Source organism: Podarcis vaucheri (assembly GCF_965113315.1).
Source record: "Podarcis vaucheri genome assembly, chromosome: 16".
NCBI classification, from domain to species: Eukaryota; Metazoa; Chordata; class Lepidosauria; order Squamata; family Lacertidae; genus Podarcis; species Podarcis vaucheri.
In genome coordinates this window covers 24,642,047-24,663,002 of record NC_138754.1, presented here as the reverse complement: position 1 = coordinate 24,663,002, position 20,956 = coordinate 24,642,047, and the positions used below count along the sequence as shown (strand labels likewise).

The window sequence follows — 20,956 nt, the reverse complement described above, 5'->3', positions numbered from 1 at the left end:
AACAATTTATCTTGCACTTTGACGTGCTTTCGAACTGCTAAGTTGGCAGGAGATTGAGTGAATTTCCACCCTAAGTTTTGAAATAGTGTGAAGACAGTGCCTGAGTTTTTGTTAGGAGGAAGTTTTAGCATTTCAGTTAGATGTGGTGTAACTGAGGGGGGAAGCGTGTCAGTCTGCAAGTGGTAGCAAGCTGGGGGTGGTCAGAGTATGATGTGGGCTGAATGTTTGAATTAGAGGCAGCAGCAATGGGAGAAACAGGACCCTCTTGGGGTGCGAATGCTATGGACCACTTCGTGGCTCAGCTTGTATAAATAAACCATATATCATAAAGATGGTGGTGGGGTACACATTTTTATTCTTATTTATTTATGGTTATTGCTTTGTCAAAATAAAATCTATTTAAAAAATAAAGTAACACTAAAATGGCATTAGCATGGAGGCAACCCTCTGGTCATTATCTATGATAGTGTGTGATAAACTCCTACCTTTTAGGGTTACCAGAATGTAGGGGTGGCTGAATCTGACACTTCTGGATTCACTGTTTCTTGTTTTTCCAGTTCTCTACGGTTCCACATCAGTTTGAAAATTTTGTAAAATAAGTCCTCCTGAACATTCATCAGAATTCTGGCGCAAATTTCTCTTCTTATACACATTTTTATATGCATTTTTGCTTAATATACACATTTTGGCAAAGCAATTTCCCCATGTATCTTGCATTTTTTGTGTGCTTTTTCACTAACGCATTCATTTCTATGCATTGTTGTACACATCTCCCAGCTAGAGAACTGCATTGCAAAATTGTGTGAATTTTCAAGGCTGTGTTTTGGTTTGTGTGGTGTTTTGGAAAGTGAGAGCTATATAGGTTCATCTTTAAATGCTAACTGAATCTCATTTGTCCCCCATCCGTACCAAAATGTAACTTTTCCCCTCAATTATACACCGCAGAAGGAAACCAGAGCACAGAAACTAAATGGGAAGGAATTCAGTGACTAAAGAATAATTTAAAGTGAGATAAGAGCATTTTTTAACCATGTTGATTTCATTACAAGCGATCAAAGTATGACATGGAATACAGAGAAAGGAAATCAACCCACATGGGCCTTTGATTGATTAAATGCGGGGAGGGGGGAGACCCCACAGTCTCCACTGTGCCTCATTTCGAAAGGAAACATGAACCCTGGGTAAATGCCTGGACCCCTGGAATCTTGCACCACCCAAAGACTGGGGTGGTGTCAGTGGTGTAGCGTGGGGGGCGGGCCGCAGCCCTGTGTGCATTTTTTGGAGGGGATGCGATCAGTTGCCCCCATGACAGGCTCCTTCATTGCCGAGACAGCTTCCTCACACCCAGCCGCAGCTCCACTCCCGGGTCAGGTCTGACCCAGGGGTGGAGTGGAGGAGGGATGGTGGCAGCGTTGCCACCCCTCTCCTCCACTGGGCTGCGGTGTACAAGTGCACCACATCCCGTTTTGTGATGAGAGCCTCGGTGGGCTCCCTCTGCCCTCTGCCCCCCTCAGGGGCACACCTCATGCGCCCACCCCGGGCAGTGGTACCTTATGATCTGCCACTGGGTGGCATGAAATAATATATGAAGAAAGGCAGCCAAACTGGAGGTGCCACAAAGCTCTAGGTCAGGGGTCAGCAAACTTTTTCAGCAGGGGGCCGGTCCACTGTCCCTCAGACCTTGGGGGGGGGACTATATTTTTTTTGGGGGGGGGAATGAACAAATTCCTATGGCCCACAAATAACCCAGAGGTGCATTTTAAATAAAAGGACACATTCTACTCATGTAAAAACACGCTGATTCCCAGACCGTCCGTGGGCAATTGGGCCTGATCCGGCCCCCGGGCCTTAGTTTGCCTACCCATGCTCTAGGTGGTCTCCTGTGTGCCAAACCAGGCAGTGGCTGGACCTCCCTTCTCTGCCCCACAACCTATCTCTCTGTCTTTCTTTCCCCTCCAGTTTGTATCAGGTTCCCAGTTTTTTCTGTGGATCAGCCTCCAAGGGAAAGGTCAACATAAAGACACTGGGATGCAGTGTTGAATGTCAAGAAAGAATAAGGGAGTCTTGTTACCCAGTTCAGGATCTATTTACAATTTCCATTCATTATTCATTGAGATGAGAATCTCAGCTACATAATGCAGCCAGTAGCACCATGCATCCATTCCTCAACCCTAACTTCTCTCTTATGCATGTCATACATTTCAAGTACACCCGAGGAACAGTAGTTTATTAAGGGTGCTGGGAATTGTAGCTCTGTAAGGGGTAAACTACAGTTTTCTTTTTCTGGATTATTGGAGGGGGGGGTAGAGGATGTGCTTTATGTGTACTTTAAATGTATAGTGTGCCCACAACTTCAGACTGATATGGAGAGGGTGCTGTTGGAAGTAAGCCCATTCTTGGGAGTTTGTATATGCACAGTAACATTCCAAATTCGGATGCTGTTCAATAAATTTGCACACAGCTCATATGCCAAATCTGAATGCTTTTGAGTCACTGAAGAATTTGCAATTATTTTGGCAGGAAATACCGTATTTTTTGCTCTATCAGACTCACTTTTTCCCTCCTAAAAAGTAAGGGGAAATGTGTGTGCTTCTTATGGAGCGAATGCAGGCTGTGCAGCTATCCCAGAAGCCAGAACAGCAAGAGGGATTGCTGCTTTCACTGCGCAGCGATTCCTCTTGCTGTTCTGGCTTCTGAGATTCAGGATATTTTTTTTAATTGTTTTCCTCCTCCAAAAACTAGGTGGGTCTTGTGGTCTGGTGCGTCTTATAGAGAAAAATACGGTAATTATTATTAATTATACCCTGCCCATCTGGCTGGGTTTCCCCAGCCGCTCTAGGCAGCTCCCAACAGAATATTAAAAACACGATAAAACATCAAACATTAAAAACCTCCCTAGGCATCCTTAAACCTTGCCTTCAGATGTCTTCTAAAAGTCAGATGTTTATTTCCTTGACATCTGATGGGAGGGCACCACTACCAAGAAGGGCAATTGATGGGTTGCAGCCTTAGCAAGAAGTTTAGTTTGATTGTGAGAGAAATTTTATTCAGTTCACATTAAAAGGAGAATTTGCACTTGTCGCATGGAGGGAACCACCAGAAGGCCCTTGGTGCTGGACCTCAGTGAACCTGGGACCTTCCGCATAAGGATAATCAAGAGATTATAATTTCTGGAGCTGTAAGGGTTTTTGGATTACTGTAAAAGTCTCTGAGTTTGTATAATCCCACTGTTTACACTTAGCAAATGATTTGGCTGCTGTGCAGAAGGAAGGCTGTTGAGCTATTGGGACTATAATAGACTCTTATTATGTTCTTAACTTGGTCATTGGCATTGGCTATGTACACACAGTTGAAGTACATTCCCCCCCCCCGAACCCTGGGAGTTGTAGTTTAAAGGCATTGGGAATTGTAACTCCGTGAGGTGTAAACTACCTCAGAATTGGGAGAGGGGCTTTAAATGCTTGGGTCCTGCTTATTGGGCTTGCCGCTGGTTGGCTAATGCAAAAACTAGAATAGATGCTGGACTAGAATAATAGAATTGTAGAGTTGGATGGGACCACGAGGGTATTCTAGTCCAACTCCCTGCAGTGCAGGAAACTTTTTGCCTAGCATGGGGCTCAAACCCACAACCCTGAGTCTCCTACTGTATATGGGCCTCCTTTGGCTCCACTCAGCAGCATTCTTAAATTCTTAGACATTTACACTAAAATGCTGACAAATTGTCATGAGGATTTATTTATTTTTACAAAAATTAAATGCAGATTGCTGTAGAAAGGTGGAGCACTGAATGTCAGGCTGGAAAAATGAGAACCCAGTTTACCGAAATGAACAGTTCTCTCCGTTCTTAGCTGCCATTCTGCATATGCCTTTGACTCCTTTGTACATGACCGGGCCAATAATTGGGGCTCTTGCCGGCATAATGGAGAAAAAAAGTGTTGGCTTCAGCTGGATACCTTCACTTTCAGGGCAGCTCCAGGTGCATGTTAATGCCTAAATGGAAACCTAATCAGTTGCCAGCTGCTATCCCACAAGCACACGCTGCCGCCCCCACTCCAATTTGGTTGTTAACTGGACCTCATATGATAAAAGCCTTTTTCCAGCTGGCAGCACCCAACCGTTGAACAGAGGTCGCAATATATTTGCTAGCCTCTAGCAAAGTGCCACTAAATGTTTTTACCCTTGAACTGGACTTGTAGCGAAAGATCAGACTTTTTGCAACCAGGAAAGTGACATGAAAATGGTCTGGGAAACGGGGGCGGGGGGGGTGACACTTGATCTGATGCTGCATCATTTAACCTCCCCTCCAACAGATTAGAATGGAAGCCCATGAAATAGCCACCGTAGGGCTTACCCACACTTGCCTTTCCTCTACGATTTCCAAGAATGTACAGCTCCATAACCAAGTGTTCTTTTCTTCACCCCGGGAAACCATTCCTTTACTGCTGAATCAGAGCAAACAGCACTCCAAGAGAAACCAAATGGCTAATTATTGCACTTCAGTTTTTAAGAGCGTGTTTTTCTGGGGAAAGCTCCGGGGCGGAACAAAGAGCGCTCCACCACAGAGCTTTAAATCACAGACTTGTGCCTAGACAGTGTAAGGCAGAAGGTAAGTGTGGATACGTGTGTAGTCTTATCTCTCTGGATGAATGTGCTCTCTTTCCCCCTCTAGTTTCAGAAATGTCAGAAATCTCTCATCTGACCTTTTCTGTCTCAGCTGGATAACTTTGCTGGTGGGTGCTTTTGTGTCGCCATCTCTCGCAGGCTCCTACTCTCTAGCTGGAAAAGGTGAAATAAGTAACAAAGAGATCTTTTCTCCCTCACTGTCCCTGGACTTTCCGAGGACGCCAAGGCAAACAAAAAGCTCTGTCCTCCTTAGATTGTCTCTCTCAAAAAGCCGGTAATAATTAGCTGATGGATTGATTTTATTTACACGCATGATGCTGGTTTAGATTGTCTTCCTTGTCAGGTTTTGTTTTGATGTATAGATTTTGATCATTTTGTTGTAACCATTTATTTGTCTTATATATCTATCTGTTCTTTAATGATGTGGGGCAATTAAAATGTATTTTTGAAGAAAAGGTGAGGGATGAAAAATGGAATGTAGGAAGGTGCCTTATACCATGTCGGCATATTGAACACCTCCCAAGGAGTCCTGGGAACTGGAATTGGGGGGGGGGGTATATGTTTTAAATGTATGGCATACACACAGGCTCAGTGCCTCTCTATGCTGACTGGCAGTGGCTTTCCATGGGTTCAGGCAGGGGGCATTTCCAGCCCGACCTGGAGCTGCTGGAGATTGATCTACAGCCCTTGCTCTAAAAATAAAGTAAGATCCTAGTCCTCATGCTTCTGAATAAAGAGCTGATTTGAATAGGGGCATAGGAATTTGCCTTCTGCTGAATCAGACCAGGTAGCTCATTATTGCCTACCCTGACAGGCAGCAGTTCTCCAGGGTTTCATTCTTTCGGCCCTACCTGGAGATGCTGCTGGGGATTCGATTTTTGGACCTTCTGCATGCAAAGCAGATGCTCTACCACTGAGCTGCAACCCTCCTTTTGGCCATTTGGTGGTTGTGCAAGGGGTTGAGTCTCCAGCATTTGAGCCAAGTGCCCTGTCATCACCCTCAAGAGTTTTGGGGTAGCAAGACTAGACCTCCATCTAAGAGATCCTTTTGAGAGCCGAGCTGGTGAAACAGACCACAAACTCCAAATAGAAACTGCATATAAAAAGTGTTCCATGCAGAGGTTCCTTCCATTACCCCAGCCTTTGCCACCCTGATGCCCTCCAGATGTTTTGGGTGGGGAGGGTGAAAGGACTCGGACCGCTTTGGCAGTCTCTTTGTCAATGAGGGCAAGGGCAGAGGTAGTCACTGAAACAGTGGGGAATCAAACAGGAACAGCGAACTTCACTCAGCCCAGAACCCCAGAACAGAGAGGGAAGATTGTGTGTGTATGACAGCCTCAACCTATGATGGCTACCTGCTCATGGCAAATGAGCTGCCGGACACCTACCCACCACAGAGCCAGTGTGGTGTAGTGGTTAAGAGCGGTAGTCTCGTAATCTGGGGAACCGGGTTCGCGTCTCCGCTCCTCCACATGCAGCTGCTGGGTGACCTTGGGCCAGTTACACTTCTTTGAAGTCTCTCAGCCCCACTCACCTCACAGAGTGTTTGTTGTGGGGGAGGAAGGGAAAGGAGAATGTTAGCCGCTTTGAGACTCCTTAAAGGGAGCGAAAGGCGGGATATCAAATCCAAACTCTTCTTCTTCTTCTTCACATGCAAGAACTAATATTTGCCTTGCTATGACTCAGTCAACATTAAGGAAGCCAGCCTTCGCCAACCTGGTGCTCTCCAGATGTGTTGAACTACAACTCCCATCAGTCCCCCCTCCAGCCAACATGGCTGTATGAAGCTAAGGCTGATGGGAGCAAAGTCTGAGGCTGACAGAAGTTGTAGTCCCCAAAGTTAGACTCGGCTAGAAGGCATATTCTAGACTAGAGTATAACTGGTTTAGCTGCTTTAGCTGCTTTAACCTCAGTGGACTACAGCAACACCTTCAACTTCAGTGGTGCAGAATTCAGTGGTGCAGAATTCAGTGGCCAGGCTGCTGACTGGGGCAAGACAGCTGAAGCATATAACGCCAATCTCAGCCTGACTACACTGGCTGCCAATTAGTTTCCTGGCCCAATTAAAAGGGTTGGTTTTGAGCTATAAAGCCTTAAAGGGCTCAGGACCCAATACCTCAAGGACTGCCTCTACCCATATGAACCAACCCGGACCCTGCGATCATCATCTGAGGCCCTTCTTTGCGTGCCTCTTCCACAAGAGTTCTGGAGGATTGCAACATGAGAACAAGCCTTTTCTGCAGCCCCCCCCCCCCAATTGTGGAATGCCATTCCCAGGAAGCCTTGCCTGGCACCTTCATTAGGTGTTGTAATAGATCTGTGGTGCTGAATGTTTAGGTTAAGTAAATATTAGGATTTAGTTAAAACTTGTATGTTGTAACTGAGATGTGCTGTAAGACTGTGTATTATGCAAGGAGTTTGAGCTGTTTAAATAGTGATTATGTGTAAAGACTGTGGATCTTACTAATAATAATAATAATAATAATAATAATAATAATTATTATTATTATTATTAATAATTTATTATTTGTATCCCGCCCATCTGGCTGGGTTTCCCCAGTCACTCTGGGTGGCTTCCACAAGGACCAAAAATACACTAATATGGATTTTAATTACACATAGATATTAATCTGGCTGGGGAAACACACCCAGATGGGCATTGTATAAGTAGATGATGATGATTGATGTTAAAAAAACTGCTCCCTTCCCCTTATGGGGTAACCAAGAGCCCATATAGAGTCCTTTTGTAGGTTCTCTATCGGTCGAAGAAAATAACAGAGACCAACCAGAGAATATTGAGAAGCAAAGCAGCTAGTATGTCTGATCTTTATTAAAGCTGTTGCAATTGGGTACTCCCCCACACACACAGGAAGGGGGGGAGGGACCCCGAGCCATGTGCACAAGCCCTTATATAGACATTTTAAATTGCCCGTCCTGGAGTCCAAGACCACCCCTAGAAACATCATACATACATCACAGAAGGGCTGTGGCCCAAGACCCCACCCCATCAGAGAGGGGACAGAAATCTGGGTGTGTTGTTTCTTTCTGTCAGCCAGGTTACCAGACTGGATTACCTGGGCATCCTGGCCACTCTTGTTAGGATACCTACTCAATTCCTAAATGCAGGTCACGGGTCGCAGGCTCACACCCTATTCATTTGTGAAAGAGACAATGGGGAGATTTCTGATGTCCTTCGACTTTTCAGAAAAATATTTGAGGTCATTTTAGGAGGGAGAAAATGGTTTCCGGACTTTTCATGGTTTACATATTTGTATGTGCTTGCTTGGTAAATTTATGAACATTATATATATATATATGAGACCTTAAAATTCTTATAACAATTATTATTATTATTATTATTACATTCTCAAAGTCTGAGAATGTACCGTATTTTTCACTCTATAACACGCACCCGACCATAACACGCACATAGTTTTTAGAGGAGGAAAATCCGTAGGCATGCCACCCATAGGCATTTCCTCCATAACACGCACAGACATTTCCTCTTACTTTCTAGGAGGAAAAAAGTGAGTGTTATGGTGCAAAAAATACGGTAATTAAGATCCATGTGTACTGGAATGTGCGTACCCACTTCTGAGCATCAGCAATTAGCATGTGAAGAGTAAACCTAGGTAAATGTTCTAAGTGTGTACCAGTCTTTAATCTTAGTCAATCAATGTGTTCATAAAATCAGGGAAATTCCTTTGTTAGGTGGCACCTGAGGGGATTAACCAGTAGTACTGTTGTAAACAAAAATCTGCCCTTTTCCCCTTATGGGGTATCCAAGAGCCCATATAAAGTCCTTACATAGGTTCCCTGTTGATAGGAGAAAATAACAGAGGCCAACCAGAGAATATTAAGAAGCAAAGCAGCTAGTAAGCCTGATCTTTATTGCTCTGTTGCAACAGGGTCCTCACTCACCACACAAAGGAGGGAGGAGGAACCCAGAACAATGGCGCGCAAGGCCTTATATAGACTTTTGAAATTGCCACCCTGTAGATCAAGACCACCCCCAGAAACATCATACATGCATCACAGAAGGGATGTAACCTAAGACCACCCCACAGATACATCATACCTACATCACAGAAAAGGCGGTCTAAAACAGAAATTAGAATGTTGTTTTCCCTGTTTGCCAGGTTATCTGATTGCCTTTTCTGATAGTCTGTCACCCATTAAAATGCTGATTACTCAATTCCTGAGACAATGGGAAGGCTCCCTGACCCCGCCTCCCTCCTTGCAGGGGAAACATTTGGTCAGTTTGGGAATCAAAATGGTTTCAGGTCGGTCTTCCTGTGCTGATCTATGTACGTGCTTGGTTGGTACACTTATGAACATTACCATATATCTAAGACCTCAAAATTCCTATCACAGTACTTAATAGCATCCAAAGAACTGACAGGTAGAATGCAACTGAATTGCAGATGCTTACTTTTTTAGGAACGGCAGATTTAGGAGAGATACCTTGGACTGAGTGTTGCACTGCTGTAGGAACAAGCCTCTCTTGCGATGACCATGCTGTAAGATGTGGATTCCCCTCTTGTAAACAAAATCTGCCCATATTCCCTTATGGGGGACACAAGAGCCCTTATAGAGTCCTTTGTAGGTTCCCCATCGGCAGGAGAAAATAACAGAGGCCAACCAGAGAATATCGAGAAGCAAAGCAGCTAGCAAGCCTGATCTTTATTGATCTGTTGCAACAGGGAGGGAGGAGTAACCCAGAACCAAGGTGTGCCTGCCCTTATATAAACATTTTAAATTCCCTGCCCTGGAGCTCAAGACCACCCCTCCATACATCATACATAGATGACAGAAGGGGTATAACCCAAGACCATACATACATCACAGAAAAGGCAGTCTAAAACAGACATTTGAATGTTGTTTATCTCGTCTTACAGGTTACTTGATTAATGATCATTTGATTGGATTGCCTGGGGAGCCTGGCCAGTCTTTTGCAATGATAAATACTTAGTTCCTGAGCCAGGTCACAGGCTCACACCCTATTCATATCTTAAATGTGCCCTTTAGACAGGATTTGTGAAGGAAAATACAATGGGGAGGCGCTTCCATTTTCCTTTGACCTTGCAGAAAACATTTGGTCAGTTTGGGAATCAAAAATGGTTTCAGGTCGGTCTTCCTGTGTTGATCTATGTATGTGCTTGGTTGGTACACTTATGAACATTTAACATATATCTAAGACCTCAAAATTCCTATCACAGCTGCCCTTATTTAGACATTTTAAATTGCCCGCCCTGGAGTCCAAGACCACCCCCAGAAACCTCATACATAGATCACAGAAGGGGTGTAGCCCAAGACCACCACCCACAAACATCATACCTATATCACAGAAAAGGCGGTCTACAACAGAAATTTGGATGTTGTTGTTTTTCCTGTCTGCCAGGTTATCTGATAAGGCCTTATCTGATTGCCTTTCCTGGTAGTCTGGCCATTCCTTTGATATTGTGATTACCCCATTCCTGAGACAATGGGAAGGTTCCCTCACCCCCTCCCTCCTTGCAGAGAAAACATTTGGTTAGTTTGGGAGTCAAAATGGTTTCAGGGCGGTCTTCCTGTGCTGTTCCAGACATGTGGTGCACATATCTATGTACATGCTTGGTTGGTACATTTATTATATACATAAGACCTTGATTTTTTTTATTACACCCCCATGCAAACTGAAGGTGTCATATGTGAATAAATCACATTTCTTAAAGCTACAACGGTCTCTGCCAAAGAAGCACAAACCCTGGGTGAGGGCCTGGAATCCCATGCTCTCTTGCTTGGCAGAGAGGGGAAGGCACCCAACTGTATCTTTAGTTGCCAGGCAAATAATAATAATTCTCTTCTCCCAGGCCTTTGGCTAATTAACAACTTAAGGCCCTTTAAACTGGCAGGGGGTAAAAAATAAACACACGGAGGGCAGCAGGTTGAGGAAGGCTGGTTGGATACCCAGAGCTCCTTCAATCAGACCTTCCTGGCTGCCAGCCAGGGAGCAACCCATTTGCACTCTCTCCCAAAACTCTGCCTGCCTGCCGTGCCCATTGCCAGCTCTGCCACTGCAAGGCCCCAGGAAGTATGTCTCCTTGGCCTGACACAGAGGACAATGCTGCTGCATTGCAGACACTCACACACCGGGTGCTCAGGCATTCTCTCAGCCTCAGAAAGGACCAGGCATTTGCTCCATCCAGCCACTGAAGCTCCTGGAGCAACTCTGAGGTCTGATTTCAGCAGACTCCTCCTGCGGACAGCAGGCAGGTGCTGTAGCCTTTTCATGTTTCATCTTTGCTCACTGCTAGCAAGGAGGTTGCTGAGCAAATTGTTAGGATAGACTAGAGGGAGGAGGGGTGTATGTCTGTGTTTGTTTGTTTGTTTGTTTGTTTGTTTGTGTGTGTGCGTGTGTGTGTGTAGGATTTTTTTGGGGGGAGCGCATTACAAAATAAGGAGCCCTAGGGGATTGTGTGCTTTGCTTATTCTCTGGCTCAAATTTTTCCTGCCAGCCTTTACCAGATGAGAGGAACCTTAGACTCGGGGGCCAGATCTGGCTCTCCAAACCTCTCTGTCTGGCCCTTGGAACTCTTACCAGGCCACACCCCTTCACTGGCCCTGCTTTGTACCCTCCTTGAGTGGTTATTGCGCGGCTGGAATTTGTCCTTGAACACCAGTAATGCCCCTTGCTTGCCCAGAGGCGGGTATGCAAGTGTGTATAGAAGTTAAATTACTGCACAAAGGTAACATCAGCATCAATTGCCCCACTCACTTTTGCCTCCACACTTGCCCACCACTGGCATGTGGCCCCCAGAAGGGTGCTGACCTTTAAAGCCCTAAACAGCCTTGGTCCTGTATACCTGAAGGAGCGTCTCCACCCCCATTGTTCAGCCCGGACACTGAGATCCAGCGCCGAGGGCCTTCTGGCGGTTCCCTTGCTGCAAGAAGCCAAGTTACAGGGAACCAGGCAGAGGGCCTTCTCGGTAGTGGCGCCTGCCCTGTGGAACGCCCTCCCTTCAGATGTGAAGGAAATAAGCAGCTATCCTATCTTTAAAAGACATCCGAAGGCAGCCCTGTTTAGGGAAGTTTTTAATATTTAATGCTGTCTTGTTTTTAACACTTGATTGGGAGCCGCCCAAAGTGGCTGGGGAAACTCAGCCAGATGGGCAGGGTATAAATGATAAATTATTATAATATTATTATTATTATATCTACGAGGGAATGTGGCCCTCGTTCTGAAAAAGGTTCCTTGCCTCTTCTCTTAATTAACCAGGGTTTGAAACCAGGGATTAGGGAACTATAGATAAGCAATCTGCCCGTGATTACAAGCCTCTTTGGTATCTGTTGGCTCTGACTCTTCTCCCTCCCACTTCAGTACCTGCAAGTTCAAGAGGAAGGTGTTCAGCAGGTGCCGAAGAGGCAACAGAGACGGGAGGGGTAGAATACCAAAGGGGGGCAGCCCCCGCCACACCTGCATTGTATGGAATGGACCTCCTGCTAAGATGGTATCTACAGGAAACGCTCAGCAATCAGTTGGGTATATAAGGCGTGAGGGGATCTTTAGCTCAGAGACACCTTCCAGGCAGGTAAAGAAAACACTCGGGGTTCAAAGCGGTACCAGTGAAGGGTGTGGCCTGGGTTGAGTCCTGAGGGCCATATGCAAAGAGCAAAGAGCCTCACCCCCCCCCCCCCCGCTGTAGACAACACTGAGACAAAAGGTTTTTCTTAGTATAAGGCAGCTTCTTGGGTTCTTGCTTCTAGGAATCTGCCCATGAATTCACTGCCCTTTTTCTGTTTTCCTTTTCAGGTGATCGCGATGGTGCATCAGGGGAAGAACTGGAAGTCCATGTGTAAGGGCCTCGTCCTGGGGACTCTCCTAACCAGCTTCATGCTGCTGCTGTACTCCTACGCCGTCCCACCCTTACAAGTCAGCATGACAGAGTGAGTGAGTCTGGTGCGCATAGGAGAAGACGTGTGGACCAAGAGACCATAAGCGGAACCACAGTCTGTTCTGCCTCCACTGAAAGGCTCTCAGAACAGAATAGATGCACAAAGGAGAGTGAAGGGATTGAGCCCTGATGTGGTAGAATGGACTGTACCACTTCAGGGGGCAGGTGGGGGGGGATCAGTTTTCTTTCTTTTGGGGGCATGCAGGAAAATTCCCTGCAAGTAGAAAACTTGACATATGTGGGGGCTGGGCAAGAAATGTTATCCTTGATATGCAAGCTTTCTGTTTTCAAAGAACCGGGTTTTGTGTGTGGGAGGGTTAATGCTGGAAAGCACTGTACTGGTACAGTCCACTCTGCCACTGGTGAATATGACCCTCTGGAATCTCCAATGTGGCGTCTGTAGCCTCAAAGCACCCTCGGTCACCCCTCAGTGCCCACCAAGGCCCTCTGCACCTCCCATTTTTTTTACCAAACTACAGTTAAGAAAATGTGGTGAGCATGTATCTCTCTCACACCACTCAGAGATTCTAGGGGTACCAGGCACACTTACGAGGGTCTGTGTTTCCTTTTAGAATAAGGAGGCACAGTGGAGTCTGTAGTGTTTTTATGATATATGGTTTATTTACACATATATACAACCTGAGCCTACTATGGAGGGGTTCAGAGCATTAGCACCCCAAAAGGGCCCCTATACGTCTCTCATAGGCATAGCAGAGTTGGGTTTGCAAGCAGAGAAATCAGCCATGTTCTCTGTGTCTCTTTGTCACAGCCAGCTCACATAAAGCTCAGACCCCACTTCCTCTCTTTGCCAAACTGCTTGCCAAAATGGCACTTTTTCCTGTGTTTGGCTAAGTCATCCACTTGGAAATCCTAAACCCCTTTCATCTCTGCCCACCAACACACAACTGAAGGAGGAACCCCTCCTTCGTTATATGGTATATCTTCACTCACTGTAACCCTGGAAACTTCCCCCTTCCAACTCTATGATTGACTTTTGCTAAATACCTAGAGCTCAAGGTCTCCTGCCTTGTTGATGGCTTTCTTTATGGGTTAATGGCTCTGCCTTTGCTCCATAATTGCCCATACCCAGGCCTTTCCCTGGTCAGGAAAACAAGTCCAGCCTGTATTTTTACACTGTTGAATTGTTGTTGTTGTTATTTATAAAAAAAATTATACTGCCCTACACCTTCAGGTCTCAGAAAGGTTCAATGTTAAATCCACTGATTAAATTCCAACATTTACTAAAGCCAGGAATTAGGGGTTTGCTTAAATTCTAACCCCTTTACTTAATCCAGAGATTTTAGGGGAGTCTTGCCCCCCACAAACTTAAAACAATATATTTCAGGGGTCGGAGGTCATGGTAAAGAGGTGTATCTTGAGCATATGGTGAAAACTGTTTGATGAAGATACCAGATGCACCTCTGTGGGGAGGGAGTTCCACAATTCAGGGACTACCACAGAGAAAGTCCTCTCCTGGGCCACCATTCTCTGCACTTTGGAGGGTGGCAGAACTATCTCTGCAGATCTTAACACACAAAGATCTTGGTAGTGATGGAGATGGTCTTTCAGATATTTCTGGCCTAGGTCATTTAGGGATTTAAGTACTATTGAGAGCATCTTGAATTGGGCCCAGAACGCATTGGCAATCAATTACCTCCTCTAGCAAACCACATTCAACTCCTGAAAATGAATGTCCAGTGGAAACTGGAAGCTAGAGGAAGGTCTGGAACCTTTGCCAAGCGTAGCACAGTTAAGGAAAATAGTGAGAGAGCTCCTTATGCATTCCTGGAGAGATCCTCATTGTCCACCTTGCTTTCCCCTTAGGGTCCCAATTCCCTACTCGTGCTCTTCCTACCCTTCCCAGGCTCGGCTGCTGGCTTTGGCCAACGGTAGCCACAATCCACAGAAGTGTCATCCCAAGCTGGACATCATGTTCCTGAAGACCCACAAGACAGCCAGCAGCACCATAATCAACATCCTCTTCCGCTTTGGGGAGAAGCACCGCCTGAAGTTCGCCTTTCCCAGCGGACGCAACGACTTCTACTACCCCTCCTTCTTTGAGCGGAGTCAAGTGCAGGACTACCAGCCTGGCATGTGCTTCAACATCATCTGCAACCACATGCGCTTCCATTATGAGGAAGTGCGCAAGCTGCTACCAGCCAACACCATCTTTGTCACCGTGCTGCGGGACCCCGCCTACCTCTTTGAGTCCTCCTTCCACTATTTTGGGCGCATCATTCCCATGACCTGGAAGTTGTCAGACGACGATAAGCTGGCCGAATTCCTGCAGGACCCTTGGCGTTACTATGATCCCAATGGATTTGGTGCACATTACCTCCAGAATCTCCTCTTCTTCGACTTGGGCTATGACAGTAGCATGAATGCCAACAGCCCTCTAGTTGAACAGTACATCCGTGAAGTGGACGAGCGTTTCCACCTGGTCATGCTGGTAGAGTACTTTGACGAGTCATTGGTGCTTCTGAAGGACTTGCTCTGCTGGGAGTTGGAAGACATCATCTACTTCAAGCTCAACGCCCGGAATGATTCCAGCGTCTCCAGGCTGACAGACGAGCTCTACCAGAAGGCCACGGCCTGGAATCTCATAGACGCCAAACTCTACCACTACTTCAATGCCACCTTCTGGCGCAAGGTGGAAGCCTACGGGCGTGAGAGGATGGCCAGGGACGTGGCCAGGCTTCAGGAAGAGAATGAGAAGATGAAGAACATCTGCATTGACGGGGGCCGCCCGGTGGATGCCAGCGCCATCCAGGAATCCAGCATGCAACCGTGGCAGCCGTTTGGCAAAAAGACCATCCTGGGCTACAATCTGAAAAAGAGGATCAACAAGAAGCACCGGAAGCTCTGCCGCAAGATGCTAACCCCTGAGATCCAGTACCTGACGGACCTGGGGGCCAACATCTGGGTCACCAAGCTGTGGAGCTGGGTGCGCGAGTTCCTCAAGTGGTAGGAGGGCCGCACAATCCCTGTTCCTGACAAACGTGCCCCGTCCAAGAGAACAACCAGGTGCTTTCATTTTGGTCCTCCCAACCATCCGCCCCCCTACCCACACTTCTACTTTACCTTAGCTGGTGAGATACGGCTCCTGCTTGCCACCAGCCAAGGCTTGAACTAGCCTCAGAATGAAAAGGGACAGCAAGCTTGAGCGGTTAAAAGGAGAGGAATGGCCTAAGGCCAAGGGAAGGCACGATCAAATCATCCATTTGGGCCCAGGCTGTGTCAGGAGGGGGATGTTGCGGCACAGGCAAGGGCTGAAGTAGATGGGCCCCCGCCACCCCTGGGTGCCCTGCAGAGTCCAAACACTTGAGCCGGCCCCACTGTTTCAGCTGAGAGCAGAGCAAGCAGCCGCAGACAATGGCATCAGGACACCTCTGCCAATTTGCAGCATTTTGCTAACTCTTTAGAGCTCAGATTTTCTCCCTCTTGACTCTCGTTTCAAACTGCTGTGAACAGTGATGGATGAGCTGCCACCACCCTGCTTCCTGTGTCCTCCTGGTTGGGAGAAACTTGGGGGAAGTGGCTGCTTGTTTGTGCTTGTTTGGCTATTTGCACATGGATGCGTTTGCATGTATTGACAGATGCTCCTTTCTAAAGAAGGGAAGTCAACGCACGTGTAATTTGCTCACATCTGCAGGGATGGACAAAGGATGTGCTGGATGGGCAGCACGTTTCTGAACATGTGCGCGAAGACGCAAATAGTGGACGTCTGTCTATGGGCATATCTATACCACGGACTTAAAACTAGTTAAATCAGGGGTAGCCAACACCTTGCCTCCAGATGTGGTTGGGCTGATAGGGAAATTCTGATGGGGGACGATGGAACCCAACAACATCTGGAGGGCACCACGTTGGCTAACCCCACGTTAAATAGTAATTCCCCTGAGAATCCAGGGCACTGTAATTCTGTGAGAGGGAGGCAGAGACCCTGGTTAGCATCCTCACTGTAGGAGAGCTCCCAGGGTGGTCACCCTCAGCAATTAAATCAATAGCCAACTGCTATGCATGTGTAGTGTAGATATTGTCCATGCGGGGGACTGAAACATTACTGCGAACAGATTAACTGTGAATGAGTGTGTGTGTTTGTGTATGTTAATTGCACACGCAAGTTAAGCTCCAACACAAAGGTGGCGTTTCGCCCCTGCGTGTTGTTGGCAGTGCACTCCTAAGACTGAAACAGCCCAGTGTCTTTTGCTCCGTGGGGGGGGGGGGGATGATCGAGTGTGTTCCTTTGTGCACTGAAATCTGCCTCTGTTTCAGACAGATGCGTGAGAGGCAACAAGAAACTGTGGATTGCACTGACTCACCTGGCAGCGATAGACTGGACAGCAGCCTTTGCCCACCTGGGGCCCTCCAGAGGTTTGGCACCACAGCTCCCATCAGCCCCAGACGGCAACCACTGTCTGGGGCTGATGGGAGTTGTAGCGCAGAAAGAACATCAGGAGGGCCCAGGGTAGGCAAAGGCTGCTGTGCAGAGTACATTAATGCCAGAATTGACACACTTTCTTTCCTTTTAGTTCTAGGAGAACCATCAAGGGCACCTTTGACTTTCTTAATCCTCTATAGGTGGGGAAAGATCAGCCATGTCCTTAGTAGATCCCTCTTTTAATCACATTCTGGTGCTTACAAATAGCTGCTTTGGAGGTATACAATAAAATGCCCAGTAAAACTGGGACTCGGGTTTGCCAGCAAAGGCTGTTCTTGCCATCTCTCTCTCTCTCTCCCTCTCTCTCTCTCTCTCTCTCTCTGTGTGTGTGTGTGTGTGGTTGGTTTCATCTGCTTATGCTGCCTCTCTTTTGCTCATAAAAACACTTTTAAAAAATTGCTTAGCAGTTAGCAAGAAGTGGGTGGTGGGTGGGTTGTATTGTTTTTTTAAAAGCAGCTTCAGCAATGGGGCTGTTTGGACAGAAGGCACCACTAAGTATGTAGCTGAGCAAATGGCATGAGGGTTGAAATGCTCTCCATCCGCTGCCATCGCCAACCCAAGACACTCAAACCACAGTAAGCAACAAAGAAAAAGGCCACATTCCCACCGTACATTTAAAGTGCTATGCTACTACTTTAAGCAGTCATGGCTTTCCCCAGGTAATTCTGGCAGCTGTAGTTTGTTGCAGGCCCTGTTAGGAGACCCTTATTCCTCCTTGCAAAACTACAATTTCCAGAGCTCTCTTTGAAGAACGATTTATTGTTAAACCATGCTGAGAACTGTGGCTCTGGAATTGGGAATAGGGGGTCTCCTATCAACTCCTAGAATTCTTTGGGTGAAGCCATGCCTGTTTAAAATAGTATCATAACGCTTTAAATGTATGGTGCGAAGGTGACCAACCCAAAAGTGCCATGTCGCCCTAAACCCTCAGCCTCACGTGAGCAAAGGCTCTTGGGGAACATAAAACTATAGACCCTCTTGATGTATAGCTGGAAGACCTCAGGACTGCACGCCATACATACAAAGCACGTTCAACATTTAAAGCACAGGGCTTCCTGCAAAGAAGTAGTTTCTTCCCCTATAGAGCTACAATTCCCAGCGCCCTTAACAAACTACAGTTCCCATGATTCTTGAGGGAAGGGAGCCATGTGCTTTAAATGTATGGTGTGTTTACAGTGTTAGTTAAAGGTCCTTGGGAGCTGAGTCATTTCAGACTGAGTGCTCCTCATCAACTCAGGTTGAATTCTCCACCCTGGAACACTACCTAGACAAACCCAATCTGTGCCAATGTACCTCTTTCTGCGATTATGGAGGCCTGGGACTCCGGCTGTGTACACACCACACATTGCAAGCACACGGCTTCCCCCAAAGAATCCTGGGGACCATAGTTTACCTATAACGGAGCCATTATTCCCAGCCCCCTGAACAAACTACTGTTTCCAGGATTCTTTTGAGAAAGCGCTGTGATTTCAATGTATGATGTGTGGATGTGACCCTTGTCATCATCTTCATCACCCAGCAGAGCCATTTTCCAGACACCTCTGTGGGGTTGGTCCACAGGATGCAGAATGTCGCTTGCTGTCTTCCTCCAAACTTCCGCCGTCCCTGCCAGAGCTAATGTCCTCGCTGGTTGGAGGGTCCTGGAGTTTCTCTCCTCAAAGAGGAGGTGTCAGCCCTGACAAGCAACGGGATCTGATGAGGACTAGTGTGCTTACAGGGAGGGCTCTACTCAGAATGCGAGAGAGGAATGGTGGGAGGGAGGAGGCTTCCCAGTTGCTGCTTCTCATTGCAAACAAACAAACAAAACAAAACCCAGGAGAGATGTCTGCCTACACACCATACATTTAAAGCACATGGCTTTCCCCCAAAGAATTCTGGGAGCTGTAGATTACCCTTCGCAGTTCCCAGCACCCTTAACAACGTCCAGTTCCCAGAATTTTTGGGAGAAGTCATGTGCTTTAAATGTGCACAAGTGAGTATTTCCACCACAAAGGAGTTGCTTAGGAACTGGGTGGTGCTAAAAGGCAACCAAAATGTGGGGAGTGTACTCAGAAGGGTACGGTGAGGGAGATCCTTTTGGGGCTCCCCCCTTTGCCCCATGTATGACTTCAGGGACAGCCAAGGTGGGGCCCTCCAGAAGCCATTGAACTTCAGCTGCTACCAGCACCTGCAGCCAGCAACCGTTAGGGATGATGGGAGTTGTAGACCAGTAACTCAAGGGCACCCTGTTGGCTACTGCTGGTCCTACTGTGACTGATAACAATAGTTCAGAACAGCATCACTTCCTGTCTGTTCCATCACAGCTCTCTCTCGCTCTCTCTGTGTATATATACCTACAAACACACACCATTAACTCAGTATAGATGTCTAATGTTCTCCACTTGTAAAGATGAGAAATTTTAAAAATCACTATAATTTTGTAAAATAATTATAATGTAAGGCTGTTTATAATACAAAGGTCTTTGAGCTGTTCAGACTCTTGATTCCTTTTCCCCCACTTGTAGTGGTGGCGTGAGCTGGGGTGGGTTGGGATGTGGGTGTGGCGAAGGACCATGGCTCAGCGGTCCTGTCTGAAACCTTGGAGAGCTGCTGCCAGTCAGTGTAGACAATACTGAGCAGGATGGACCAATGAACCGACTCGGTATGAGGCAGCCTATGTGATACCAGCTAGCGAAGGAATTGCAGAACAGTGTTTCTGGAGCTCAGCAGAGCCTATCTAGTGACATCATCACAGGAGAACCTCCCAATGGACAACTGTGTCCCATGAGAATCAGGACACTTCCAGGCATTTGCCATTTGGGGGGTGGGATTCAATCACATACTGGCGATTTCAGGGTGCACAACTGATGTTGAATTGGTGCTCTTCCACAATCAACCTGTCTCTTCACCCCACACCTCAAAACGAATGTGTTGTGATAAGGAAGGCAATGGGGAAATGCACCACAAAGTGCATTACAATATTTGCTTGGTGTACCATCGTCTAACCTCCCCATGCACAAATCAAAACAAATGTTTCATAACTAGCCAACATAATCTTGCTGCAAACTTTTTGCAAGTAAATCAGGTTGAACGCTCGATAGACAATTTGTTGAGAAGCAACCCCAGTTGCTTAGGGGAGGTCCATTTGAATTTTCTGCCTCAGGCACCAAATTGCATTGCGCTGGCTCTGAGCAGCAGAGGAGGATGAGCAGAGACCGCTGGGCCAAGGGGGTGGATCAATGGGGAGAGTGGATCCACCCCATTCATATATTTAAAACACATCATCCAACACACATTTAAAGCACAGGATGTTCTTCTGTACATTAAGATTCAAAAGCCTGTGTAAAATGTGCAAAGGCCCAGGTGACAGTCCTAATGCATGCCATATGATCGCAAGCCTTTCCACCCAGAAGTCATTCCTGCTGTGTTCCAGGCAGCTTACTCTCAAGTTAGTGCACTTACAATGGTGGCTTTATTAGGATGCAAAGTCTGCTGAACTCAGTGGTACATAAAATGTGTTGACCAGCTGAGTCCTCCGCCACGACTCCTCATCTGTATAAAGGCCTGTATTTGCATACATTTGCAGTTATGCAGTTTCATACTTGAAATGAGAATTAAAAGCACCTCTGAGCACATGTAGAGAGCCTTTCTCTCCTCAGAGAGTAACTGCAGGCTCCTTGCTACTTACCACACATGCAGAATTAAAGAGCAAGGCTTTTACACAGGTCTGGGCCTCTGGCACCTACACAACCCCTCAGTTTTCCTTGAGAACACAATAATCTATCTGGGAGTGAAGCTTCTCCAAGCTGAAAGCTTACGGGGGTGTTTTGTACACCACCCAGAAATTCAAACCAGCCTTCCACCACTGCTAGAGTTGCCAACTGACCAGGCGGGGGGGGGGAGAGCACGAAGTTTGCTCTGTGCCTTTAATGCTGCTGTTGTGCTGTGAATATTGTTAGATGACCCACACAGAGATAAG

General features: G+C 46.8%; 1 protein-coding gene across 14 annotated transcripts in view; it reads left to right on the top strand.

Moving 5' to 3' along the window:
- GAL3ST1 (galactose-3-O-sulfotransferase 1) overlaps window positions 1-19,472 on the top strand; it is a 32,939-nt gene extending 13,467 nt beyond the window's left edge. For 7 of the 14 annotated variants that reach the window (XM_082203247.1, XM_082203242.1, XM_082203243.1 and 4 more), the window contains 2 exons: window positions 12,416-12,549; window positions 14,382-19,472. In XM_082203247.1, coding sequence (XP_082059373.1) covers window positions 12,425-12,549; window positions 14,382-15,525 — 1,269 coding nt within the window. In that variant the 5' untranslated portion in view covers window positions 12,416-12,424 and the 3' untranslated portion in view covers window positions 15,526-19,472. The other 7 variants (XM_082203240.1, XM_082203246.1, XM_082203245.1 and 4 more) reach the window with 7 other exon arrangements.
- The last annotated feature ends 1,484 nt before the right edge of the window (window positions 19,473-20,956 follow it).